Source organism: Lithobates pipiens, unplaced genomic scaffold (genome assembly GCF_037356315.1).
Source record: "Lithobates pipiens isolate NorthernLeopardFrog02 unplaced genomic scaffold, aLitPip1_a1.2 Scaffold_8, whole genome shotgun sequence".
Classification (NCBI taxonomy): Eukaryota; Metazoa; Chordata; class Amphibia; order Anura; family Ranidae; genus Lithobates; species Lithobates pipiens.
In genome coordinates this window covers 605,996,311-606,024,238 of record NW_027507903.1, presented here as the reverse complement: position 1 = coordinate 606,024,238, position 27,928 = coordinate 605,996,311, and the positions used below count along the sequence as shown (strand labels likewise).

The 27,928-nt window shown below is 46.2% G+C and overlaps 1 protein-coding gene and 1 pseudogene across 1 annotated transcript in view; both read left to right on the top strand.

Moving 5' to 3' along the window:
• Positions 1-27,928, top strand: part of AP4M1 (adaptor related protein complex 4 subunit mu 1) — a 77,143-nt gene that overhangs the window by 37,332 nt on the left and 11,883 nt on the right. Inside the window, exons 11-14 of the mRNA XM_077470586.1 lie at positions 9,140-9,246; positions 17,482-17,573; positions 22,593-22,640; positions 22,750-22,800. Of these exons, the coding sequence (XP_077326712.1) occupies positions 9,140-9,246; positions 17,482-17,573; positions 22,593-22,640; positions 22,750-22,800 (298 nt within the window). The remainder of the gene's footprint in view (positions 1-9,139; positions 9,247-17,481; positions 17,574-22,592; positions 22,641-22,749; positions 22,801-27,928) is intronic.
• On the top strand, positions 15,861-15,942 carry LOC143964600 (U2 spliceosomal RNA; annotated as a pseudogene).

Genomic DNA, 27,928 nt, shown 5'->3' with positions numbered 1-27,928 from the left:
CCTCAGCGACCCTATTACTGTCCTCGGTCCTCCATTACTGTCCTTAACATCCCCCCTCACAGTGTCCCATTACTGTCCTTAGCCCCACCCCTCCTCACATACCCCATTACTGTCCTTACCCCCCCCCCCACGGGACCCACTATTGTCCTCAGCTCCCTCCTCACAGCACCCCATTATTGTCCTCAGCTCCCCCTCCCCATTACTGTCCTCTGCAACCCCCCCAGGTGCCCCATTACTATCCTCAGCACCCCATTACTGTCCTCAGCTCCCCCTCCCCATTACTGTCCTCTGCAACCCCCCCCCAGGTGCCCTATTACTGTCCTCTGCTCCCCATTACTGTCCTCATCTCCCACTTCCTGCCCCCCATTTCTGTCTTCAGCCCCCCAGTGCCCCATTACTATCCTCAGCACCCCATTACTGTCCTCAGCTCACCCCCCTCAGCACCCGCTTTAGTGTCCTCAGCCCCCCCCTGCCCCCCATTACTGTGCTCAGCTCCCCCCAATGCCCCATTACTGTCTGCAGCTCCCTAATCCTGTCCTCAGGGTCCCCCCACCACCCATATACTACTGTCAGGTTTCCCAGCCCCCCCCCCCCCCCGGCAGCCAATTGCTTTATCAGCCCCCCCCCACATCACCCTCTCATTGCTCCTTGTCCTGTCTTACCTTACATAGACAGTCCTGAGGGTAGGAGACACAGAGGGTAGGAGCTGCAAGCTGGATATTAGTTGCTATGACCATCCTGCATCCAAACAACCAATCATCAGCTGTTAACTCGAGCAGCCCCTCCCTCTATCCTGAGCCGTCCTGCCTCCCGCAGAAGACTCCTGCCTGAGAGAATGACAGCGGCACCGAGGATTGTAAATGGCAGAAGAGGTGTCACCCCTCTGGCGGGTGTCAATGATCAAATTATTCTACACCATAAGGGTTCTCCCTCCCTGCTGTCTTGTTTTTTCTGAATGAACGTTGCTCGAGATTCTTCCTTTTTCAGACATGATTCAAGGTACAGTTTCTCATAAAAAGGTGAATCGTCTCCGCTCACAGTAGGCAGTTTTTCTCACCGACATCTTTCATGGCTGATGACCCACTGGTGTCCTCTTGTTTGGGTGCTACCAATCTTAAAAATCATAACCTTTATACTTTGATATTAAAAACCCAACTTCACTTTGGTGCCAATCTAAAACCCCCTGAGTGCCAATCCAAGCAGCATTTTTCGACATGATGACACAACCCATGATGGTGGGTCCATGACAGCCTAGGCTCACAGGAAGTGAGATAAATGGCTCTGGGGAACAGTGTTAATTTCATTGATGAAAACATTTGTCATCATTTTTGTCAGCGGCATATTTACAGTGATGAAAACGAAACAAAAATGACCCCACATTTTCATCAATTGATAAAAACAATGACGAAAATCCATTCCAGTTTTTGTCAATGAATGAAAATGAAAAGAAAATGGGAGGAATGGACGTTTACCCATGTGAACTTCAGGTTTTCTTTGGTGTTCTGCTTGTAAAACCTGCGAGTGCTTCCCCTCCCAGCAAGCAAGGTAGCTATCATAGCGTGCTTAGTGGTGTGGCATGCTTAGCACTGTTTAGCATTACATTCCTCCTGATCATCCAGAGCACTGTATACATTACAGGCCTCCTCAGACTGTGCAGAGCACTGTGTGCATTACAGGCCTCCTCAGACAGTTCAGAGCACTGTGTGCATTACAGGCCTCCTCAGACAGTTCAGAGCACTGTGTGCATTACAGGCCTCCTCAGACAGTTCAGAGCACTGTGTGCATTACAGGCCTCCTCAGACAGTTCAGAGCACTGTGTGCATTACAGGCCTCCTCAGACTGTCCAGAGCACTGTGTACATTGCAGGCCACCTCAGACCATCCAGTGCACTATGTGTATTACAGGCCTCCCAACTGTCCAGGGTACTGTGTCTATTACAGGTTTCCTCAGACTGCCCAGAGCACTGTGTGCATTACAGGCCTCCTCAGACCATCCAGAGCACTGTGTGCATTACAGGCCTCCTTAGACCACTCTTCAGAGCACTGTGCAGCTTTACAAGCCTCCACCGACTGTCCAGAGCACCGTGTGCAATACAGGCCTTCACAGACTGTCCAGAGCACTGTGTACATTGCAGGCCACCTCAGACCATCCAGTGCACTATGTGTATTACAGGCCTCCCAACTGTCCAGGGTACTGTGTCTATTACAGGTTTCCTCAGACTGCCCAGAGCACTGTGTGCATTACAGGCCTCCTCAGACCATCCAGAGCACTGTGCAGCTTTACAAGCCTCCACCGACTGTCCAGAGCACTGTGTGCAATACAGGCCTTCACAGACTGTCCAGAGCACTGTGTGCAATACAGGCCTCCACAGACTGTCTAGAGCACTGTGTGCATTACAGGCCTCCACAGACTGTCTAGAGCACTGTGTACATTACAGGCCTCCTCAGACCATCCAGAGCACTGTGCAGCTTTACAAGCCTCCACCGACTGTCCAGAGCACTGTGTGCAATACAGGCCTTCACAGACTGTCCAGAGCACTGTGTGCAATACAGGCCTCCACAGACTGCCCAGAGCACTGTGTGCATTACAGGCCTCCTCAGACCATCCAGAGCACTGTGTGCATTACAGGCCTCCTTAGACCACTCTTCAGAGCACTGTGCAGCTTTACAAGCCTCCACCGACTGTCCAGAGCACCGTGTGCAATACAGGCCTTCACAGACTGTCCAGAGCACTGTGTACATTGCAGGCCACCTCAGACCATCCAGTGCACTATGTGTATTACAGGCCTCCCAACTGTCCAGGGTACTGTGTCTATTACAGGTTTCCTCAGACTGCCCAGAGCACTGTGTGCATTACAGGCCTCCTCAGACCATCCAGAGCACTGTGCAGCTTTACAAGCCTCCACCGACTGTCCAGAGCACTGTGTGCAATACAGGCCTTCACAGACTGTCCAGAGCACTGTGTGCAATACAGGCCTCCACAGACTGTCTAGAGCACTGTGTGCATTACAGGCCTCCACAGACTGTCTAGAGCACTGTGTACATTACAGGCCACCTCAGACCGCACTGTGCATTACAGGCCTCCCAACTGTCCAGAGCACTGTGTGCATTACAGGCCTCCACAGACCATGCAGATCACTGTGTGGGTTACAGCCCTCCTCAGACCATCCAGAGCACGGTGTGTATTACAGCCCTCCTCAGACCATCCAGAGCACAGTGTGTATTACAGCCCTCCTCAGACCACTGTCCAGAGCACTGTGAGCATTACAGGACTCCTCAGACTGCCCAGAGAACTCTGGATTGGAGGACGACATAGAGGGCAGTGTAGTTTGCGGAAATTACCAGGACTTAGGGTTTAGTTCAGGGGCCTCCAAACTATGGCCCATGGACCAAATCCAACCAAGATTTTTTTTTTTTATGGTCCTCTGATGGGGACTCTCATCTAAGGAGGAACTGTGATGTAAGGGGGACTCCAATGTAAGGGTGGCTTTGATGGGGGCTGTGATGTAAAGGAGCATCTGATGGGGGGAGGATCAGATTTAAGGTGGCTCTGATGTAAGGGAGGATCTGATGGGGACTCTGATGTAGGGGGGCTCGGATGGTGACACTAATGTAAGGGAGGATCTGATGGGCTCACGTTTATTTGGAATTTCTTTGCTTCGTTTTGCTGAAGTTGTTCTAAATGATATTGTGCTGATTACAAAAAACTCCAAGTAAAATGTGTATTTAAATTTGACTCATTTACAAAACAGTTTTTGTTCTGCCCTGCTTTAATTTATTATTTTAATATATATAGTAAATTAAATATTGATTACTTCATCTCCAGTCATTTATTCTTTGGCACTGCACACATCGAACATACAGATTTATAAAAATGTATTATGTCTTCCTTGCCAACAGCAGCTGGCTTAGTGCCCATTCAGTGCCTGTTCCAGAAGTTTGTACAGAGCCAGAGGATAAAATGACAGATTACATTTCTTGCAATGTCCTTCAGTTTACTGGCATGGGAGTTTATCTTTTATGAGATATTTTCAAAGAAAAAAAATGCTGCACTCCTAAAGGGAGAAAAAAGGTGCAGTGCTCCCTTATTACTACCCCACTGAGAATGATCCTGATTAATCAAAAGCCAAACCTCCTAATTTGCACTCTATTTACCTATAGTGGATATAAAAAGTCGACACACCCCTGTTTAAAATGTCAGGTTCCTGTGATGTAAAAAAATGAGACAAAAATTAATAATTTCAGAGCTTTTTCCACCTTTAATGTGACCTATAAACTGTACAACTCAATTGAAAAACAAACTGAGATCCTTTGGGGGGGGGGGGGGGGAATGAGAAAAAAATAAAATAATGTGGTTGCATAAGTGTGCACACCCTCTTATAACTGGGGATGTAGCCGTGTTCAGAATTAAGCAATCACATTCAAGCTCATGTTAAATAGGAGTCAGTACACACCTGCCATCATTTAATGTGCCTCTGATTAAACACAAATAAAGTTCAGCTGTTCTAGTAGGTCTTTCCTGACATTTTGTTAGTCTTATCCTACAGCAAAAGCCATTGTCCACAGAGAGCTTCCAAAGCATCAGAGGGATCTTATTGTTAAAACGTATCAGTCAGGAGAAGGGTACAAAATTTCCAAGGCATTAGATATACCATGGAACACAGTGAAGAGAGTCATCAAATGGAGAACATATGGCACAACAGCCCTTCCTTCTCAGAGCTGGCCACTCACCTGTCGGCTAATTGCCAGCTCCTATCTCTCCACTGTTACTCAACTGTTGATATCCTGCTCGTCAGTCCTGCCTACTTAACCACTTAAGGACCAGGCCTCTTTTTCAGATTTGGCGTTTACATGTTTAACCACTTGCAGACCGGACCATTTTGCTGGTCAAAGACCAGACCACTTTTTGCGATTCGGCACTGCGTCGCTTTAACTGACAATTGCGCGGTCGTGCGACGTGGCTCCCAAACAAAATTGACGTCCTTTTTTTCCCACAAATAGAGCTTTCTTTTGGTGGTATTTGATCACCCCTGCGGTTTTTATTTTTTGCGCTATAAACAAAAATAGAGCGACAATTTTGAAAAAAACGCATTATTTTTTACTTTTTGTTATAATAAATATCCCCCAAAAATATTTAAAAAAACATTTTTTTCCCTCAGTTCAGGCCGATACGTATTCTTCTACATATTTTTGGTAAAAAAAATCGCAATAAGCAATTATTGATTGGTTTGCGCAAAAGTTATAGCGTTTACAAAATAGGGATAGTTTTATAGCATTTTTATTAATAATTTTTTATTATTTTTTTTTTTACTAGTAATGGCGGCGATCAGCGATTTTTACTGTGACTGCGACATTGTGGCGGACACATCGGACATTTTTGACACATTTTTGGGACCATTGTCATTTATACATTAATCACTGCTATATAAATGCAGTGATTCCTGTGTAAATGACACTGGCAGTGAAGGGGTTAACCAGTGAGTGGCAGTGTAGGGGTTAAGTGTTTCTAGGGGTGTGTTACTAACTGTGGGGGGGGTTGGGCTTTCATTTAGTGAACACTGATCTCTGCTCCAATCACATGGAGCAGAGATCAGCGTCACTAGTTGCTAGGCAGAATGGAAAAATGCTGTTTACACGGCATTTCCTCCATTCGGCCGCTCCGTGAGACGATCGTGGGGATGCCCGCGGCGATCGAGTCCACGGGTCCCGCGACCGGACTCACGGGGGTCCCGACCAGGGCGGCATTGAATATTGGACGTACCTGTACGCCAATATGCCGGCCCGTGCCATTCTGTCGACGTACATCGTCGTGCGCTGGTCGGGAAGTGGTTAAAACAGTTTTTTTTTCTAGAAAATTACTTAGAACCCCCAAACATTATATATATATATATATATATATATATATATATATATATATATTTTTTTTTTTTTAACACCCTAGAGAATAAAATGGCGGTCATAGCAATACTTTTTTTCACACCGTATTTGCACAGCGATCTTACAAGCGCACTTTTTTTGGAAAAAATTCACTTTTTTTAATAAAAAAATAAGACAGCAGTAAAATTAGCCCAATTTTTTTTAGATTGTGAAAGATAATGTTACGCCGAGTAAATTGATACCCAACATGTCATGCTTCAAAATTGCGCCCGCTCGTGGAATGGCGTCAAACTTTTACCTTCAAAAATCTCCATAAGCGACATTTAAAAAATTCTACAGGTTGCATGTTTTGCATTACAGATCGCGGCGATACCTCACATGTGTGGTTTGCCCACCGTTTTCATATGCGGGCACTACTCACGTATGCGTTTGCTTCTGTGCGCTAGCTTGTCGGGACGGGGGGGGGGGTTTAAAATTTTTATTTTATTTTTTTTATTATTTTTTTTACTTGATTTTATTTATTTTTACACTTTAAAAAAAAAATGGATCACAATCCAGTATACCCAATTTTATACCCACATTGAAGCGGTTGTGTGCATTGTCCCAAGATCAGGTTTCCCATTGATAAGTAACATTAAAATGTTTTACATTTTAGAAAAGGGTGCCTCAAGATAGATACTTTTAAAAACAGCCCCTTAAAGTGTTTTTAATATCTAATTTATTTTTTTTTTTTATAAAAAAAAAAACAACAGGTTTATGCTAACCTGCTCTGTGCAATGGTATTGCACAGAGCCGCCATTTACCCAGTCTTCTGGGGTTCCTTGCTGGTGATCTTGGCTCCTCCTCTTCTGCGTCTCTCCCCCCCCCCCCCCCATAGCAAGCCATATGTGGGATCATTTCTATAGACACACACAGCCCAACACGGCCCGAACCCCCACTCACTGGTTTTGACTGACAGCAGCAGGAGTCCATGGCTCCCGCTGTTCTCAGCAAAGCCCGTGAGACCAGTAAGAGAGGGAGAGATACAGGAGTCAGGTAAGTGCCAGGGAGGATGATTGGGGGCAAAACAGTGAGTGGAAGTTTTCTTTTTTTTTCTTTCTTTTTATCTTGGTGATTGTAAACGATCACCTTGTAAAACAGCCCATTTAGTTTAAAATAGAAATGAGAGGCAAAACATTTGTGTGTGTGTTTGTATATATATGTAGCGCTGGCTCCTGACGAGCAGGCGCTATATGTTTTTCAAAGTTAAATCCTCCTGAAACCACAGTTGGGTTTTGGGGCTAATTTTCTAAATTTCTGGTCTCAGTACCAGTCCGGCTGGGTTGCACTGGGTTCTCCTTAACTGCGGGTGTCGCGGTCACCGCCGGCAAGAGTGAGAACGCAGTTTAGCTGGGTGTATTGAATGCCACTGTTCTTTCGGAACCAGCCCAGTGGGAGTATTCTCCTGCTGTGCATTCTGGGAGGTGGTATTTAAGGTACTGACATCACGTGCTTTGGGGTTCTGGAGAATATTTTCTGCCTGTTTGGTTCTAGTCCTCCTGACCAGCCCCAGGGCCCTCCTGGCCTGGGGTGCAGAAACATGCACTTCAGGTCTCGGGGCTGGTTAGCCCGAGGCAACGCAACTTCAGGGACAAGCCTGAATGGATTTCGGGGCCTATTGATCCAAAGGTGGTCCGGTGCCGTCTCATCTAAAGGAGAGGCCCAGCAACTGGAGAAGCATCCAGGGGAGGACTCTTCAGGAGAAGGCCGTGCACAAGGCTGGCTTCTCTGAAGGAGCCTGGGGGCTCAGTTGCAGGACACTTCATGGATCTACACTCATACGGTATCGCCGGATTGGCTGAGAGATACTGGTACCGTATGATAGCTCTTTAAATTTGTCAATGTCCCTCAGTCTACGCTCTAGTCTGTGGCAGAGACTTTCTCAAATATTCTACGCTCAAGTCTGTGGCAGAGACTTTACTTAGCACCCTACTGGCTCCTGGGCCCAGTGAGAGGAGGTCTATCCGTGGGTTGTAAAATCCAGTTGTGAAATGGTTGCTATTCTCTGGATTCTTCTATAAGAGACTTTCCATTTTTTGCAGTCTAAAGTACCTGAACTTACTCCTAACCCTCTACCCTAAACTGAGAGACTCTTTCTGTCTCAAATAAATAACCCAAGAGAGGATTCAGTGTCAGTTTCCATATTTCTTTGGGCCATCTACCACGGGAAACCCTAGACCGGAAAGCAGTCAAGAAGGTAACGGTAAGCCCAATAAAACCAGCAGCTCCTTTGGGGGTCAGTGCTACATATATATATATATATATATATATATATATATATATATATATATATATATATATATATATATATATATATGAAAGCATTATTAATACCTTGTTTTCCCTTTTTTATAAGTGATCACATTTCCAGTGTTCTCAGTTGTATAAGAGCTGGGGGAGAAGAAACAGCAGCACACTGATCTTTCCAGTGAAGGGCTGTGTGTGTGTGGGGGGGAGGGGTGAGCCAGGACAGGATTGATCATTGGAGGAGAGCAGGCTGAGTTCCCAGCACAGCCAGAAAACTGAACACAGTGTGCCCTCCTGCTCAGTGTGGTCAGTTTTTAATAGGAAAGCAGAGGGACTGGCAGGAACACCAGGGATTTCACACAAAGGAAGCAACACAAAGAGTACAGGAGACTTTCTCATAAAAGTACATGGTACAGCAGGCACATATATATCAGGAATATGAAATGTTGGGTTTACATATTCTGTAATGCAGAGAATGCATTAAAGCAGGGTGTCTCAAACTGGCGGCCCTCCAGCTGTTGTGAAACTACAAATCCCATGAGGCATTGCAATGCTGACAGTTTTAAGCATGACTCCCACAGGCAGAGGTATGATGGGACTTGTAGTTTTGCAACAGTTAGAGGGCCACCAGTTTGAGACCCCTGCATTAAAGTAAAAAAAAAAAAACGACTTTAGAACCACTTTAAGCTGCAAAGGCAACCAGGTGAGGTTGTAAACATGCAGAGATGCTTTGCTTTTTGACCACATAAAAATCATTGCCCGTTATGTACAGAGGGTGAATGCGACCCATCCACGTAAATCATGGTAGCAGCTACAGCGCCCCCCTACTGCAGGCGGTGTTCGGGGATACGTGCGAATATGAGTCAAAACTGCTGCAGGTATTTTATATCTGTCAGCAGATTTTTCTTTTTGGTACAAGTCACTTTAAGCCTTCAGCCATTTGTTATAATTGTAACGCTCTAATTCTTCTTACACAGGATACGGTTCGGCAGTGCGGGTGGACAGCTGTCAGTTTCATGAATCTGTAAAGCTGGATGAATTTGAGGTCAGTCGGATCCTGAAAGTTCTTCCTCCTCAGGGAGAGGTGAGTCACGCCAATAATTTCCATCTTACTGAATGCCACTGAGACGAAAGCCTCGTACCCACAGTCTGATTGTTGGACGATCGAGCGTCTGATTTTTGTCCAAAGGGCGTGTGCAGGATTTTGTCTAGCGTACTAACTACCCGCAAATTGTCGTTTAACAAACACGAACGTAGTGACGTACTATGAGATTATAAAGAGGAAGCTTATTTCGTAAGCGCTACCCTTTCGGCCCCTTCTGCTAATTTCGTGTTATGCCCCGTACACACAATCAGAAATTCCATCCAAAACAATTTTGGATGTTTTTTCCGATGGAATTCCGCTCAAGCTTGGCTTGCATACACACGGTCACACAAAAGTTCTCGGAACTTTCGACCGTCAAGAACGCGGTGACCTACAACACTATGACGAGCCGAGAAAATTAAGTTCAATACTTCCGAGCATGCGTCAAATTGTTTCCGAGCATGCGTAGGAATTTTGAGCGTCGGAATTTCCGATCGGAAATTTTTCCGACCGAAAAATAGAAAACCTGCTCTCACTCTTTTGCTGGCTGGAATTCTTCCAGCAAAAGACCGATGAAGCATACACATGGTCGGAATTTTTGACCAAAAGCTCACATCCGACTTCTGCTGGCAGAATTTCTGATCGTGTGTACGGGGCTTAAAGGGGTTGTAAAGGTAAATGTTTTTTCACCTTAATGCATTCTATGCATTAAGTTGAAAAAACATCTGACAGTGCCGGTGCCCCCAGCACCCCCGTTTTACTTACCTGACCCCTCAAAAGTCCCGCGCTCGCCCCCGACGTCCTCTTCTCCACTCATCCTGGCCACTGATTGGCTGGAGTGGATGGATTGAAAGCAGCGCAGCCATTGGCTTGCGCTGCTGTCAATCACATCCAATGACACGCCGGGGGTGGGGCCGTGTGATACAGCGAGCGGCTATAGCTGCTGGCTGTATCACAGGAGCGCACCCGCAGGTGCTTCTCACCATGCGAGGGAGCTCTCATGAACGTGAGAAGTACCTGCGGGAAGAAGCAGAGACAGCCGCCGAGGGACCCCAGAAGAGCAGGTTCGGGGCCACTCTGTGCAAAACGAGCTGCACAGTGGAGGTAAGTATAACATGTTTGTTATTTTAAAAAAATTGGGGAAGATGGCCCCCACTCGTCTCCATATCATTGCAGACATCAAAAACTTCACTTCCACCCATAGCCATGTACCAATGCATACATGAGTAGCGCCCGCATATGAAAACGGTATTGAAACCTCACATGTGAGGTATCGTCCACGATCGTTAGAGCAAGAGCAATAATTCTAGCCCTAGACCGCCTCTGTCACTTAAAATATGCAACCTGTAGAATTTTTTTAAACATCGCCTATGGAGATTTTTAAGGGTAAAAGTTTGTCACCATTCCACAAGCGGGCGCAATTTTGAAGCGTGCCATGTTGGGTATCAATTTACTCGGTATAACATTATCTTTCACAATATAAAAAAAAAAGTTGGGCTAACTTTACTGTTTTATTATTTTTCTATTCAAAAAAATGTATTTTTTCCCCAAAAAAGTGCGCTTGTAAGACCGCTGCGTAAATACAGTGTGACAGAAAGTATTGCAACAACCGCCATTTTATTCTCTAGGGTGTTAGAAAAAAAAAAAGTTATAATGTTTGGGGGTTCTAAGTAATTTTCTAGCAAGAAAAAAATGTTTTTAACTTGTAAACAACACATCTAAAAAGAGGCTCGGTCCTTAAGTGGTTAAAGAAGATGAGAATTTTGACATTTTATCAATTGCTGCATCACAAATGTTAATTCCTGATTATGAACGGTGGTTTACAAGACCGAACTCTTCCCAGACGTTCCTTGATTCCACTCATGCGAGTTTGGCGTTTGTACTTTTGTGTGACGGCTTCCTGTACTGACCATCCGAAAATCAGACGTCGAGTTCACATCAGACAAACATTTTATAGTCTGCACATCCAGCTTTTTTCTGATGTAAAAGTCAAATCGTCTGTTGAATGCGCCGTACTAACGATCCGAAAGTCTGCAGACAGGTCGTCTTCGGACTTTTCCCTTCTGATTTTCGTATCGTGTGTATGAGGCCTAAGACCTAACGAACCATCACTTTCTGCTCGGTCACTTAGGTTAGCTGGTCTAGGATTTATAGCTGAAATCTGGGAATTGCAGATAAATATACCTGTGCAGTTGTCTCCGCACCTGGAAAGCATTCAATTCTTGTTAACGCCAAAACCGTCCATAGACGGTGCGATTTTGCTTGATTACCAATCCTTGCTGAGGAGCTCTTGTGCTCTCCATGCGGGGAGTGAGGAAAGTCGTTCCTGTCGGTTGAACACACAGTGATTGTTGCTAGCTATAGCCGCTGGCAATAATCACATGAAAAATATGACAGGCTGGTTGTACTCGACTAGATAAACCTGGGTACAATCAGCCTGCCCATACAAGGTTCAAATCTCGGCCAGTCCCTGCTGAACCGGCCGAGATTTGAACCATCTATGGCTGGCTTTAGGGATGAGGAATACTTGTAATACTTGCAGTGTCTTGAAAAAGTATTGATCCCCCCTTGAAATTTTCCACATTTCATGTTACAACCAAAAACGTAAATGTATTTTATTGGGATTTTATGTGATAGACCAACACAAAGTGGCACATAATTGTGAAGTGGAAGGAAAATGATAAATGGTTTTCGAAATGCTTTACAAATAAATATGTGAAAAGTGTGGCGTGCATATGTATTCATCCCCTTTTACTCTGATACCCCTAACTAAAATCTAGTGGAACCAATTGCCTTCAGAAGTCACCTAATTAGCAAATAGAGTCCACCTGTATGTAATTTAAACTCATACAAACTCTTATAAATACAGCTGTTCTGTGAAGCCCTCATAGGTTTGTTAGAGTCCTTTAGTGAACAAACAGAATCACAAAGGCCAAGGAACACACCAGCCAGGTCAGGGGTAAAGTTGTGGAGAAGTTTAAAGCAGGGTTAGGTTATAAAAAAAAACATTAGAAGCTTTGAACATATCACAGAGCACTGTTCAATCCATCATCAGAAAATGGAAAGAGTATGGCACAACTACAAACCTACCAAGACATGGTCGTCCACCTAAACTGACAGGCCGGGCAAGGAGAGCATAAATCAGAGAAGCAGCCAAGAGGCCCATGGTAACTCTGGAGGAGCTGCAGAGATCCACAGCTCAGGTGGGAGAATCTGTCCTCAGGACAACTATTAGTTGTGCTCTCCACAAATCTGACCTTTATGGAAGAGTGGAAAGAAGAAAGCCATTGTTGAAAGAAAGTCATAAGAAGTCCTGTTTGCAGTTTGCGAGAAGCCATGTGGGGGACACAGCAAACATGTGGAAGAAGATGCTCTGGTCAGATGAGACCAAAATTTAACTTTTTGGCCTAAAAGCAAAACGCTATGTGTGGCGGAAAACTAACACTGCACATCACCCTGAACACACCATCCCCACTGTGAAACATGGTGGTGGCAGCATCATGTTGGGGGTGCTTTTCTTCAGCAGGGACAGGGAAGCTGGTCAGAGTTGATGGGAAGATGGATGGAGCCAAATACAGGGCAATCTTAGAGGAAAACCTGTTAGAGTCTGCAAAATACTTGAGACTGGAGCAGAAGTTCACCTTCCAGCAGGACAACGACCCTAAACATACAGCCAGAGCTACAATGGAATGGTTTGGATCAAAGCATATTCAGGTGTTAGAATGGCCGATTCAAAGTCCAGACCTAAATCCAATTAAGAATCTGTGGCAAGACTTGAAAATTTCTGACAGAGCTTGCGCTTTTTTGCAAAGTAGAATGGGCAAAAATGTCCCTCTCTAGGTGTGCAAAGCTGGTAGAGACATCCCCAAAAAGACTTGCAGCTGTAATAGCAGCAAAAGGTGGTTCTACAAAGTATTGACTCAGGGGGGCGCCATACAAATGCACGTCACACATTTTTATTTGCAAAAAAAAAAAAATTGAAAACCATTTATCATTTTCCTTCCACTTCACAATCATGTGCCACTTTGTGTTGGTCTATCACATAAAATCCCAATAAAACACATTTACATTTTTGGTTGTAACATGACAAAATGTGGAAAATTTCAAGGGGCGTGAATACTTTTTCAAGGCTCTGTACCTTACTCCTTGCTCCAGGCCTCCAGCAGGCTTGAGGTGCTCTCCCCAACTCTCCAAAGCTCCAGGTTGTGGATGGATTTCTTGTTGGACAATTCAATTTGCATTGCAAATAAAACGTTTCATGTCTGCATTTTTAGTAAATGTTTATTTGGACACTAAAGATGTTATACAAATGTAAAATATATTACAAAATCAGTTTGAAAGCCATCATCTGGAAATAAGGAAATAATAAACCTGAGCAAAAGTCATTTATACCTTGTGTTTAACCACTTGAGACCCGCACTAGGTCTATTGACGTCATGGGGTTTCGCTGGTTATATCTAAATGATGCCTGAGTCCACAGACATCATTCAGATATTGCCGTTTTCAGCCGGCGATTCCCTACACCATAAGAATGATCATAGCAGCTGTTCCGCCGCTTGATCGTTCTTACGGGCGGCGGGAGGGGACGCCCCCCCCTCCCGCCGCCCTCCGGTGCTTCTACCGACTCACCGTTTCCATCGGTGAGTAGGTCACAGGATCCGCCGGCCCCAGCATGTGATCATAGAGATTTCCAGCGGACTAGATTGTCCCCGGAGTCTCTATGATCATTCGGAGGCCGGGCGCGATGTTATGACGTCACGCCCGGCCTGGGTATTCAAATTAACGGCGCCAATCTGGCTAGGAAGCCATGATCGTTTTTTTTTGTTTTTTGTTTTTTTTATTCTTCCCAGCCTAGAGGTGAGATGTGTGGTCTTATTGACCCCATATTTCACTGTAAATAGGTCCGATCGTGCCATATTCCTATTACAAGGGATGTTTACATTCCTTGTAATAGGAATAAAAGTCATCAATTTTTTTTTTTTTTAAGTGTAAAACTAAAAAAATAAAAATAAAATTAACAATAAAAAAAATGTTTTAAGCGCCCCTGTCCCCGTGAGCTCGCACACAGAAGCGAACGCATATGTAAGTCCCGCCCACATATGAAAACGGTGTTCAAACCACACATGTGAGGTATCGCCGCGAACGTTAGAGCGAGAGCAATAATTCTATCCCTAGACCTCCTCTGTAACCCAAAACATGTAACCAGTAAAAATTTTTAAAGCGTCGCCTATGGGGATTTTTAAATACCAAAGTTTGGCGCCATTCCACGAGCGCGTGCAATTTTGAAGCGTGACATGTTGGGTATCTATTTACTCGGCGTATCCTCCTCTTTCACATTATGCAAAAAAATTGGGCTAACTTTACTGATTTTTTTTTTTTTAAGCATGAAACTGTTTTTTTTTTCGAAAAAAACGCGTTCGAAAAATTGCTGCGCAAATACCGTGCGAGATAAAAAGTTGCAATGACCGCCATTGTATTCTCTAGGGTCTTTGCTAAAAAAACATATATAATGTTTGGGGGTTCTATGTAATTTTCTAGCAAAAAAATTAGGAATTTTACATGTAGGAGAGAAATGTCAGAATTGGCCTGGGTCCGAAGTGGTTAATATAGCTTTGAAACAGGACCTGAAATTTGGAAGATGTACCTCAAAAAGGAAAGCAGAGAGCAAAGGGCTTGACATCAGTATTGCCTGTGGTCTCCCTGCAGCTGATTTTCTCTATTACTGACTTGCCTTGCTTTGTCCTACTCTGTGTCTCTGTGCAGAGGTGGCCATCTTGGCAGAGGCAGGGCTTTTCAGCCTTCTGTCTGAGCCCACCCACTCCAGGTGACCGATGATTGGAAGACTGGTGGGTTTGTGATCACGGAGCGGCAGGAAAGACGAGAGCACAAATCCAGAAAATGAATAAAGCGGAAGCAGAGAGATCCTTGCACTGCAGATCCTCCAATACAACTTTCTCTTCAGCAAGGAGAACAGTGAGCATCACAGTAGTGATATCACTAAATCTTACTCCACATCGCTTGTGACTAGCAGTCAGAGCAGCAGAGCCTTCGATGATCTGCTGCAACTATATAGCTATGTGGTTCAGGCTACAGGAGCACCTAGGCACATTTATACACCAGAAAGGCACTCTTATTTTTTAGGAAGAACTCAAGACAAATGGTAGACTTTTTAGGGTACTGCTTAGTATTGGTTAATAGTTATATACTTTGCCTTTAAGATATCAAGTTTTTTTTTCCTTCGTGGGCTGGTTCACGTCTATGCGCTGCAGTTTACTGTGTTCTGAAAGGCAAACTATATGAGCCCATCCCACATCTACTTATGTGCGTTACCACCTCATCCCTTTAAACCCGAACACCTTTGAATTACACAGGTTCTGAGGCTAATTAAATGCAGATAAGTCACCAAGTGAGTTTAATTACCACCTTAAAGAGGAGCTGCACCTAAAAAAAAAATATTAAAAGCCAGCAGCTACTAATATTGCAGCTGCTGACTTTTAATAATATCACACTTACCTGTCCCAGGGTCCAGCGATGTCGGCGGCAGATGACGAGCGATCGCTCGTCTCGCTGCAGCCACCGCCGCCATCCTCTGTCAGGGAATCGGGAAGTGAAGCATCGCTTCTCGGCCTTTTGGCTAAGATCAAGTGTAGTATCTGTTCTTATCAGTTGCCAATAGGTGGCGCTAGTTTACCGTCCCTGCTCTACGGCGAGGTGGAGTAGGGGTGGCGGTTGCTATGCAAAGCCTGTTGGTGTAAAGGTGACCCGGACTGGTTTTTAGCCGGTTCGGGAAGCCTTCTGATGAGGGCGGAGAACCACTGGTCGGCGCCAGGGGAGGGGACCCTGGCAGACCGGCTTGGATTGTGGCAGCTTTAGCCACCGTCAGTTTTTCGGGAGGGAACGCTTAGCTCTTCTGTTCCAGCAGAGGGGCGGCCGGTACCTTTCGAATATAATTAGGTAGGAGTGACGGGAGTGAGGGTTTGACCTGATGGCAAAGGGTCTCACTAAGCTCGCTGATCTCCATGCCTTTCTGGCTGTGGTGGGGGCTGTCGTGGTCTGGGCTGGGCTGTCGGGGATGCTTTTGTTGGAAAGCCCATGGTGATGTGCCCCTGGAGTGGCAGTCCAGGGGTGCCTTCTTTCACTGTGCGTCAGCACTTTGATTTAGGCACCTAGGTCACGTCACCATTACACGCTTTTTTTACACCTGCCTCTAGGGCCCGGCCTTTTGGCTAGGACCAGAGGAATTTTTGATTCCTGGCCGGAGGGCCGGCCATTGTATTGCACAATGGCCACTTTTCACTCTCCTCTTCACTATCCCTTCCTCACTTTTTATTTATTTTATTTGTGTGTGTCTTGTCACAGTTTGTCACTGCACGTTTGATGAGTAGGGTGTCGGTCCTCGGACCAATCCTGAAAGTCTCTGGGAGAGCGGACATAGGCCTTATGGCTTGGTCCAATCTCCATGAGGGGGGGCCTACCTTCGGGGAAGCCCCCACAGTACCAAGTACCTAGGAGGTTCTGTTTCGGCAGTCCTCCCGGGGAAAGGAGGGCTTCCGGTTTCATCCGGGGCCCACTTGTTGAGTCTGGTACCTCAGTCCCTGTCTGGAGCCTAACGCCCCGGGGGATCAGGGTATGGTCCTTCTTTTGGAGGACATCAGGCACCCGTCTGCACTTTTTAGTGTTTCACTCTTTATGTGTGTGCACTTTTTTTATGCACCGGGTGGAAGTTTTTTGGGTGTGTTTGCACGCCATGGGCTTTAAAAAAAAAAAAAATCGGGAAGTGAAGCATGAGGGCTTCACTGCCCGGTTCCCTACTGCGCATGCGCGAGTCGCGCTGCGCTGGTTCCCCGCTGTGTCTCTGGGAACTGTGTGTTTCCCAGAACACAACGGGGGGGCGGAGCGATGCGGGGGGTCTGCGGCGGTCTGGCCGGAAGTGGGTGCAGTTACCTGGATTATCCAGGTAACTGCACCCCCCTCCCCCCCGAAAGGTGCCGATTGTGGCACCGGAGGGGGGAGGGATAATACTAGCAGAACTTCCCCTTTAGGGTGAAGAACCGCTTTAATCAGCCACAGAACCTGTATAATTCATATGTGTTTGGGTTTAAAGGGATGAGGTGGCAACCATAGCGTTACCCCACTTGCTGCAACTCACATGAATAGTGTAACTCCAAGCTTAATCTTGCGTTGTTTGGAGTCTTCAGTTTCATGTTTTTTTTTTTTCTCATCTCTCTTCTTCAGCTGACAGTGATGCAGTATCAGATCTCAGACAGTCTCAGCACCTCCCTTCCTTTCCACCTGTTCCCCAGTGTGGAGAGAGACCCCGGGAGCAGGTAAGAAGCAAAATAAACAACTTCTTAACTTCATATAAAGGATGTCATCGGACAGGGAAATGAAAAGACTTATGTAATGCCTACACAGGGAATTTTGTGATTCAATGCAATTAAAGCGGAACTTCCGCTCATCAGAACCCTCCGGTTCCACAATTGGCACCTTTCAGGAGGAGGGGGTGCAGTTACCTGTATAATACAGGTATTTGCACCCACTTCCGGGTATAGATAGCTGCAGAATATGCGGGTATTTACGCCACTTCCTGTCCCTTCCCCGCTGTCTGCTGGGAAACACACGGGTCCCAGAGACAGCAGGGACCGTCCGTATTGCGCAGCTCGACTCGCGCAGTAGGGAACTGAAGCCGCAAGGCTTTACTTCCTGATTCCCATACCAAAGATGGCGGCGGCAGCACCCGAGCAACAGATCGGCTTCGGGTGCCGACATCGCAGGCACCTGGATAGGTGAGTCTCCATATTTTAAAAGTCAGCAGCTGCAGTATTTGTAGCTGCTGACTTAAAAAAAAAAAAAAAAAAACGGCGGAACTCCCGCTTTAAAGCGGAGTTCCAGCTTGTTTTTTTTTTATTTTTTATTTTTTAAACACCCCGTGATGGTTTCAACTAATCCTATACACAGCGGATTTATTAAAAAATGTACTGCAGGTTTTCCTATTCATTTTCTTTGTTATCCACTTTCAGACCGGACCATTTTGCTGGCTTAAGACCAGAGCACTTTTTGCGATTCTGGCGCTGCGTCGCTTTAACTGACAATTGCGCGGTCGTGCGACATGGCTCCCAAACAAAATTTACGTCCTTTTTTTACCACAAATAGAGCTTTCTTTTGGTGGTATTTGATCACCCCTGCGGTTTTTATTTTTTACGCTATAAACAAAAAAAGAGCAACAATTTTGAAAAAAAAAAACCCGCATTATTTTTTACTTTTTGCTATAATAAATATCCCCCAAAAAATATATAAAAAAAACATTTTTTTCCCTCAGTTTAGGCCGATACGTATTCTACTACATATTTTTGGTAAAAAAAAAAATCGCAATAAGCGATTGATTGGTTTGCGCAAAAGTTAGAGCGTCTACAAAATAGGGGATAGTTTTATGGCATTTTTATGAATTTTTTTTTTTTTTTACTAGTAATGGCGGCGATCAGTGATTTTTTTATTGTGACTGCGACATTATGGCGGACACATTGGACATTTTTGGGACCATTGTCATTTATTTAGCAATCAGTGCGATACAAATGCACTGATTCCTGTGTAAATGACACTGGGGTTAACCATGAGTTGGCAGTGTAGGGGTTAAGTGTGTCCTAGGGGCGTGTTGCTAACTGTGGGGGGCGTGGCTGTGTTTTACAGATCACTGATCTCTGCTCCAATCACAGGGAGCAGAGATCACTGTCACTTGTTGCTAGGCAGAACGGGGAGATGCTGTTTACATTGGCATCTCCCCATTCTTCCTCCCCGTGAGATGATCGCAGATATCCCTGCGGCGATCGAGTCTCGCGGAGGTCCTGACCGGCGTGCGCGCACGCGATGGCATGGCGGCAAATTCAAAGGGACGTACCTTTATGCCCATTTGCCTGCCCTTGCCATTCTGCCGACGTACATAGTCATGCGCCGGTCGGGAAGCTGTTAAAAAACAAACTTATCTCCTCAGCGAGCACGTTCCCATCTTCAGTGTGGGCACCTGAAGCCCAGTCGTTTCTTCTGGGATACGGCACTGCTGGCTACCCAGCATGCACCTCCCCATCTTGTGCATGCACCAATCGTACAAGGCGTGGCGATGCTACAAGCGGATGCCCACTAACTCCTGGGATTGATGACCCTCTTATCCCAGGAGCCAATTGGCCGGCGGGCAGGACATACCTTGCCGCCGAGAGGTACAGCGGAAGCGGCATTTTCGGCTTGAAAATTAGGTACGTATATTGAAGGGGAAAAAAAAAAGGCTCCAAGGAGACATTTTAAAAGAGAACACAAACACAGGGGTTTAAAATGTAAAAATAGGGTGGAACTCCGCTTTAAGAATTACCTTTCAAACTTATTCAGAAAGCAGGTGACGTACCAGCAAAAATGACTGTTTATGCAGCCATTGTTGCAGTATTGTTTGTAGATGAATTGCGCTCCTGTTTCTACAGTTAAACATTTCTCACACCCAGAAACTTCCACAGACTACATACGGCTTTGAATATTGTATCCCTGACACTGTCTTAATGTTTACTGCACTGGATGTTTTATGTTTGGTAATATTTGTGCATTCTGCTGTATGTAAGGTGGCATGCCCAGCGTGCCGCGTCTCTTTAGGACTTATTCAAAGTTATAGCGTTTACAAAATAGGGGATAGTTTTATGGCATTTTTATAAAAAAAAATTTTTTTACAAGTAATAGCAGGGATTTTTATTGTGACTGCGACATTATGGCGGACACATCGGACATTTTTGGGACCATTGTCATTTATACAGCAATCAGTGCTATACAAATGCACTGATTCCTGTGTAAATGACACTGGCGGTGAAGGGGTTAACCAGAAGGCGGCAGCGTAGGTGTTAAGTGTGTCCTAGGGCGTGTTGCTAACTGGGGGGGGGGGGCGTGGCTGTGTTTTACACATCACTAATCTCTGCTCCAATCACAGGGAGCAGAGATCAGTGTCACTGTTGCTAGGCAGAACGGGGAGATGCTTGTTTACTTTCGCATCTCCCAGTTCTTCCTCCCCATGAGACGATTGGACTCACAGAGGTCCCGACAGTGGCACACTTAAATGGACGTACCTGTATGCCCATGTGCCTGTCCGTGCCATTCTGCCGACCTACATCATCATGCGCCGGTTGGGAAGCGGCTAAAAATAACAAACATGTTATACTTATCTCCTCTGTGTAGTGGATTTTCACCCGAGCAGCCCAGATCCTCCTCTTCTCAGGTTCCACAACGGGGCCCCCTGCCGAGTACCCCCACAGCAGGCAGCTTGCTATGAGGGCACCCGAGCCACTGCTCTGTGTGTCCATTCAGACACGGAGACGCGTTTCGGCCTCAACCCCTCTCATTCCTCATTAACTCACTGACTATAATTGACAGCAGTGGGGGCCAATGGCACCGCACTGCCATCTCAGCCAATGAGGAGGGAGTGTCCCGGGCAGCCGGGACACTCCTGCAACATTGCTGAATTGAGATGGGGCTCAGGAAAGTATTAGGGGTGCTGCTGCCCACAGAAGGCATTTTATCTTAATGCACTATGATAAAAAAAAATCTGACTTTAGAACCACTTTTAAGGCCCAGATAAGTTCCCATAACATGCCCAGATAAGTTCACCTTCTGGCGTGTGTTACATGTTCCACCTGTATTTGGGGTGGAACATGTAACATGTTCCAGCTCCTGCAGCCTCCCTCAGTGTGTCAGTGGGGCGGGGATCTTCACCCCACATCCACTGTCCCAATTCAAAAGCAGTGTGGCTCCACCTACACAATTGCGTCATTCATTTAGTTTTCTGTGAAAGCACTAATTACAACTACAGTCAGCCATTGCGGTTGACGGCTTGTAGTTCTGAATGGACTGCAAGGTCACTGATGAGCGGCCTTCATAGTTCATTCGCAAGGACTTGCGTCAGTGCTACAGTTTGAATTTAAAACATATTTGTATGAACTGTGAAGTTAAGTCATGGATTGTGGAAACTAACTAGTGTCGGGTGATTGTATATAGCGTATACCACATTTACCACTGACTAATGCAGAGTTGCAATGCAAGGAGATCAGCTAAAAGTAGTTGGATCTGTATGTGCGTTATAATTAATTGAAATTAGTAAATTAATCGATTTAAAAATAAAATTGATTAACCACTAGAGATCCGCGCTATAGCCAAATGACGGCTACAGCGCGGACCTCCTTTGCCGGGACTACATCTATTGACGTCGTCCCGTGCACGGGCGGCCTGCGCGCCCCCTGAGGGGCGCGCGCGGCATGCTCTGTGATCGGCGAGTCTATGAGACTCGCCTGATCACGGATCCGAGCAAGGGGTCGATCCCGACCCCTTACCACGTGATCAGCTGTCAGGCTATGACAGCTGATCATGTGATACAACGGAGCCGGTAATCGGCTATTATTCCTCCTAGAAAAAAAAAAGAGCCGATCACCGATGATGTCCCAATCACGGCCAACCCTGCCAGTGCCCACCTGCCCCCTGCCAGTGCCACTTCATTAATAAATAAGTGCCCCCGTCAGTACCACCCAGCAGTGCCCACAGTGCCACCCAGCAGTGCCCACAGTGCCACCCAGCAGTGCCCACAATCTGCCTCAACAACGGTGCTGCACCCCAGTGCCACATATCCGTGCCCATCAGTGTCATCTACCAGTGCCCATCAGTGCCACCTATCAGTGCCACCTATCAGTGCCCATCAATCAGTGGTACCTATCAGTGCCCATTAGTGCCACCCATCCGTGCCATCTTATCTGTGCCCATCAGTGCCGCCTTATCTGTGCCCATCAGTACTGCATTATCTGTGCCGCCTTAACTATGCCTATCAGTGCCCACCAGTGCAGCCTATCAGTGCCGCCTCATCAGCGCACTTCAATGAAGGAGAAAAATGACCTGTTTGCAAAATTTTATAACAAACTATGAAACATGATTTTTTATTTTGCATCTTTTTTTGTTTGTTTAGCAAAAAAGAAAACTCCCAGCTGTAATTAAATACCACCAAAAGAAAGCTCCATTTGTGGGAAAAAAATGATAAAAATTTAATTTGGGTACAGTGTAGTATGGCCGCGCAATTGTCATTCAAAGTGCGACAGCGCTGAAAGCTGAAAATTGGTCTGGGCAGGAGGGGGGTTTAAGTGCCCAGTAAGCAAGTGGTTAATCAACTGAACACAAACATTTTAATCAGTAACAGCCCTAAAAATAACCTAACAGTATGCATTGTGATTGTGGGAGAGAACGTACAGTAACATGGGGAGAATGTAAAATAGTCATGCCAAAGAATACTTCAAATGAGCAGAATGCGTTGGTGAATAACGTCAATTATTCTTTTGCAGTCGGCTGCAAATCTTTTTGAAGCTGCGATGTGATCTGAGTCCCAAGAGGTGAGAGTCTGAGAAATAAGGGCATCAGGCTTATAAATGAAAAACTCTGATCATAGAGAGGGAATTTTCCTTACTATACTTACTAATCTTCCATTATTTGTATTTGCAGCCAGGCAATAAACATACGTGCGCAAGTCCCAGTGCCGAAAGGAGCCAGCAGGTAAGTGTCCAGCAAATACACATAGTATATATACTGTTACATAGTTACATAGTTAGCCAGGTTGAAAAAAGACACAAGTCCATCCAGTTCAACCTTAAAAACAAATAAATAAAATAAAAAATAATCGTACAATCCAGATACCCAATTTTATGCCCACAATTGATCCAGAGGAAGGCGAAAAAAAAACCCAGCAGAGCATGCTCCAATTTACTACAGCAGGGGAAAAAAAATTCCTTCCTGATCCCCCCAATAGGCGATCGGATTTTCCCTGGATCAACTTTACCTATGTTAGTACCTAGTTATATTATGTACCATCAGGAAAGTATCCAAGCCTTTCTTAAAGCAATCTACTGAACTGGCCAGAACCACCTCTGGTGGGAGTCTATTCCACATTTTCACTGCTCTAACTGTGAAGAAACCTTTCCGTACTTGAAGCTGAAATCTCTTTTCCTCTAGACGTAAAGAGTGCCCCCGTGTCCTCTGGGTTGACCGTACAGAGAACAACTCAACACCAAGTTCACTATATGGACCCCTAATATATTTGAACATGTTAATCATATCCCCCCTTAATCTCCTCTTCTCAAGAGTGAATAAATTTAGTTCCTCTAATCTCTCCTCATAGCTGAGTTCCTCCATGCCTCTTATCAGTTTGGTTGCCCTTCTCTGCACTTTCTCCAGTTCCCCGATATCCTTTTTGAGAACTGGTGCCCAAAACTGAACGGCATATTCCAGGTGAGGTCTTACTAATGATTTGAACAGGGGCAAAATGATATCTCTTTCTCTGGAGTCCATACCTCTCTTAATACAAGAAAGGACTTTGCTCGCTTTGCAAACAGCAGCTTGGCATTGCATGTTGTTATTGAGCTTATGGTCTACCAAAACCCCCAGATCCTTCTCCACTATGGATTCCCCCAGTTGTACTCCCCCTAGCATGTATGATGCATGCATATTCTTAGGCCCCAAGTGCATAACTTTACATTTATCAACATTAAACCTCATCTGCCACATAGTCGCCCAATTAGACAGTGTATTGAGGTCGGCTTGTAAATTGGAGACATCCTGTAAAGACGTTATTCCACTGCATATCTTGGTGTCATCTGCAAAGACAGAAATATTACTTTTGATGCCAGACCCAATGTCATTTATAAAGATGTTAAAAAGTAAGGGTCCCAACACTGAACCTTGGGGTACACCACTGATAACCTTAGACCATTCAGAGTAAGAGTCATTAACCACGACTCTTTGAATTCTGTCTTCTAGCCAATTTTCTATCCATTTACAAACTGATATTTCCAAACCTGTAGACTTTACCTTACACATGAGCCGTGTGTGCGGAACTGTATCGAATGCTTTTGCAAAATCCAAGTATACCACGTCCACCGCCACCCCTCTGTCCAAGGTTTTACTTACCTCCTCATAAAAAGAAATCAGATTTGTCTGACAACTTCTGTCTTTCATGAATCCATGCTGTCTGTTGCTTAAAGTGTTATTGTTCAGCAAGAACTCGTCGATGTGGTCTTTTATTAAACGCTCCAGTATCTTCCCAGCTATAGAAGTTAAGCTAACAGGTCTATAGTTACTTGGTGTATGTTCTGGGGAGACCGTTATGCCCTGTACACAGGGTCGGAAATTCCGATGGAAAAAGTCCGATAGGATTATGTTGTCGGAAACATCCGCACAAAGTTTGAGAGCAGGATCGAAAATTTTCCAACAACAATCCAATCGCATAAATTCCGATCGTGTGTAGACAATTCCGACGGAGAAAGTGCCACACATGCTCAGAATAAACTAAGAGACGAAAGCTATTGGCTATTGGCCCGTTTATAGTCCTGACCTACGTGTTTGACGTCACCTCATTCAGAATGATTGGATTTGCCGACAACTTTGTGCGACCGTGTGTATGCAACACAAGTTTCGGACAAAATCCGTCTGAAAAAAAAATCAGACAGATTTTGTGGTCGGAATGTCCAGCCGTGTGTATAGCCGCGTACACACGTAGCGGTATGTCCGACGTACTTAGTCTGGCGGACTTCCCGCCAGACTGTACGTCAGACTTTCCGAACGGGCTACTTGCCCACACACACGGCACTTTTTGAGCGGACTAATACGGCGTACTAAGTCCGCCGTACTATCCGCCCTACTTTTGAAATGAACGGACTCGCCCACACACGCAGAGGAAAGTCCGCTCATTTCGAGCGGGTCTCCAGGTAGGCGGGGCCCGCGAAGGAGACGTCGCTGGCCCCGCTGCCTGGTATGGACTTAAAGGGGAACCCCAACGCCTAAAAAAATCGGCGTGGGGGTCCCCCCAAAGTCCATAACAGACCCTTGTCCGAGCACGCTACCCGGCCGGCCAGGAAAGGGGGGCGAGCGAGCGAGCGCCCCCCCCCTCCTGAGCCGTACCAGGCCGCGTGCCCTCAACATGGGGGGTGTCTTGGGGAAGGGGGGGCCGCGCGGCCCCCCCACCCCAAAGCACATTGTCCCCATGTTGATGAGGACGAGGGCCTCTTCCCGAAAACCCTGGCCGTTGGTTGTCGGGGTCTGCAGGCGGGGGGCTTATCGGAAGGATACCGGCCCCCCACCCTATGTGAATGAGTATGGGGTACAATGTACCCCTACCCATTCACCTGTAAAATAAAAGTACAAAAAAAACACAACACACGAGATAAAATACTTTATTGCACAGCTCCGTGGGTCTTCCGTCTTCGGGGGTCATCTCGCCGGACTCCTCCGCTATCTCCTCCGCTATCTTCTTGTAGCTCTTTTGCTAGCGGAGGAGTCCGGCTTTCTTCCTCGCCGCCGGCCTCTTCTTCCGACTTCGGGGGTCTTGTCCCCCTCTTCGGTTCTTCTGCTGGGCCACCGCGCCTTCTTATAGCTCTTTTACAGGCGGTGGTCCGGTCTTCTGTCGCCGCCGCCGCCTTCTGTTCTTCTTCTTCTTCTTCTTCTTCTCCAGGAGATGTTGACTCGACGATCTCTCCGGCCGCAATGCCAGTGACGCGCTGCGCTGCCATTTATATAGGGACAAGGGGCGGTGTCACATGGCTTTATGTCACATGGGTTGGTGTCACATGGTGACCCCGTCCCCTTACGATGTCACAGTCCCCATGTGACATCAACCCATGTGACCAACCCATGTGACACCGCCCCTTGTCCCTATATAAATGGCAGCGCAGCGCGTCCCTGGCATTGCGGCCGGCGAGATCGTCGAGTCAACATCTCCTGAAGAAGAAGAAGAAGAAGAACGGAAGGAGGCGGCGGCGACAGAAGACCGGGCCACCGCCTGTAAAAGAGCTATAAGAAGGCGCGGTGGCCCGGCAGAAGAACCGAAGAGGGGGACAAGACCCCCGAAGTCGGAAGAAGAGGCCGGCACCCCCCATGTTGAGGGCACGCGGCCTGGTATGGCTCAGGAGCGTGCTCGGAAAAGGGTCTGTTGTAGACTTGGGGGGGACCCCCACGGCGATTTTTTTCGGCGTTGGGGTTCCCCTTTAAGTCCATACCAGGCGGCGGGGCCAGCAACGTCTCCTTCGGGGGCCCCGCCTACCTGGAGACCCGCTCGAAATGAGCGGACTTTTCTCCGGGCAGGAAAAGTCCGCTCATTTCAAAAGTACGGCGGACTGGCATACACACGGCCGGATTGTCCGCCGAAATGCGAGTCCGGCGGGAAGATTGGTGTGCAACACGGCATTCTAAGTCCGCCGTACTTTCGGGTCAAAAAAGTATGCCGGAGGCTACACACGCGGGGATTGTTTGGCGGACTTGAGTTTGCCGGACTTTTCCACCGGATTGTTAGATCGTGTGTACGCGGCATAAGGGGCATTAGAATTTCACAAACTGGGAAGGAACCAGGAAACAAGTTTGGAGGTCAGAGTCCTCCTTGGGGAGCTTAAAGTGTACCGGTATTTTAGCAATAAACATAAAAAGTTGTAAATGTGAAAAGTATGGGAGTAAAGCTGGGTACACAACAGTCTCATTTTGTTCTGCGTTTTCCATTAGGAGAAAGTTTGTTTTGCTTTTCCATTCGATTTTCAACTGCAGTGATGAGAGAATTCAAAAGATTAGGATGAAAAAATGTTCCAACTTCTAATGCCCCGTACACACGGTCGGAATTTCCGTCAGAAAAAAGTCAGACGGGAGCTTTTCATCGTATATTCCGATCGTGTGTAGGCCTCATCGGACTTTTTACGTTGAAAATTCTGATGGACCTAGAAATAGAACACGTTGTATATTTTTCCGTTCGTCTGTGTGCTGTTCCGATGTACCAAAAACGACGCATGCTCTGAAGTAAGTACGGGGCGGAAGCTATTGGCTACTGGCTATTGAACTTCCTTTTTCTAGTCCCGTCGTACGTGTTGTATGTCACCGCGTTCTTGGCGGTGGGACTTTGGTGTGACCGTGTGTACGCAAGACAGCTTCAGCGGAATTCCCTCAGAAAAACCTTCAGAGTTTATTCTGACGGGAAAACCGGTCGTGTGTACGGGGCATAATAGTGACTGTGGTTTTACTTTACTAAAGTCCATTTAATTCATAACTGAATGTTAAAAGCAAAACAAAATCTTGCACTACTTTCAAACGCCATTCGAATGTACTGAGAATTTTCGTACAAATTTTCCTTTCAAAATTCTACTGGAGTATATCCAGCTTTATTTATATTGCTCCTCCCTGGGATAATGGTTTCATTATGATTAGAAGTGTCATTTTAAGACCCCTTTCACACCAAGTGCGTTTTGCAGGCGCTACAGCTTTAGAAATAGCGCCTGCAATCCGCCCTCAAACTGCTACACCATTGTCTCTGGTGTGAAAGCCCAAGGGCTTTCACACCGGAGCGGTGCGCTGGCAGGACGTCAGGAAAAGTCCTGCCAGCAGCCTCTTTGGAGCGGTGAAGGAGCGATGTGTTTACCGCTCCTCCACCGCTGCTCCCCATTGAAATCAATGGGGCAACGCTGCAATACCGCCGGCAAAATGGCACTATTGCGGCGTACTGCGGGCAGTTTTAACCCTTTCTCGCCCGCTAGCGGGGGGTAAAAGCGCCCCGCTAACGGCCGAAATGCGCTGCAAATCCGACGGTAAAACGCCGCTAAAAATAGTGGCATTTTACCGCCGACACTATGGGCACGAAGTGTGAAAGCCCTTT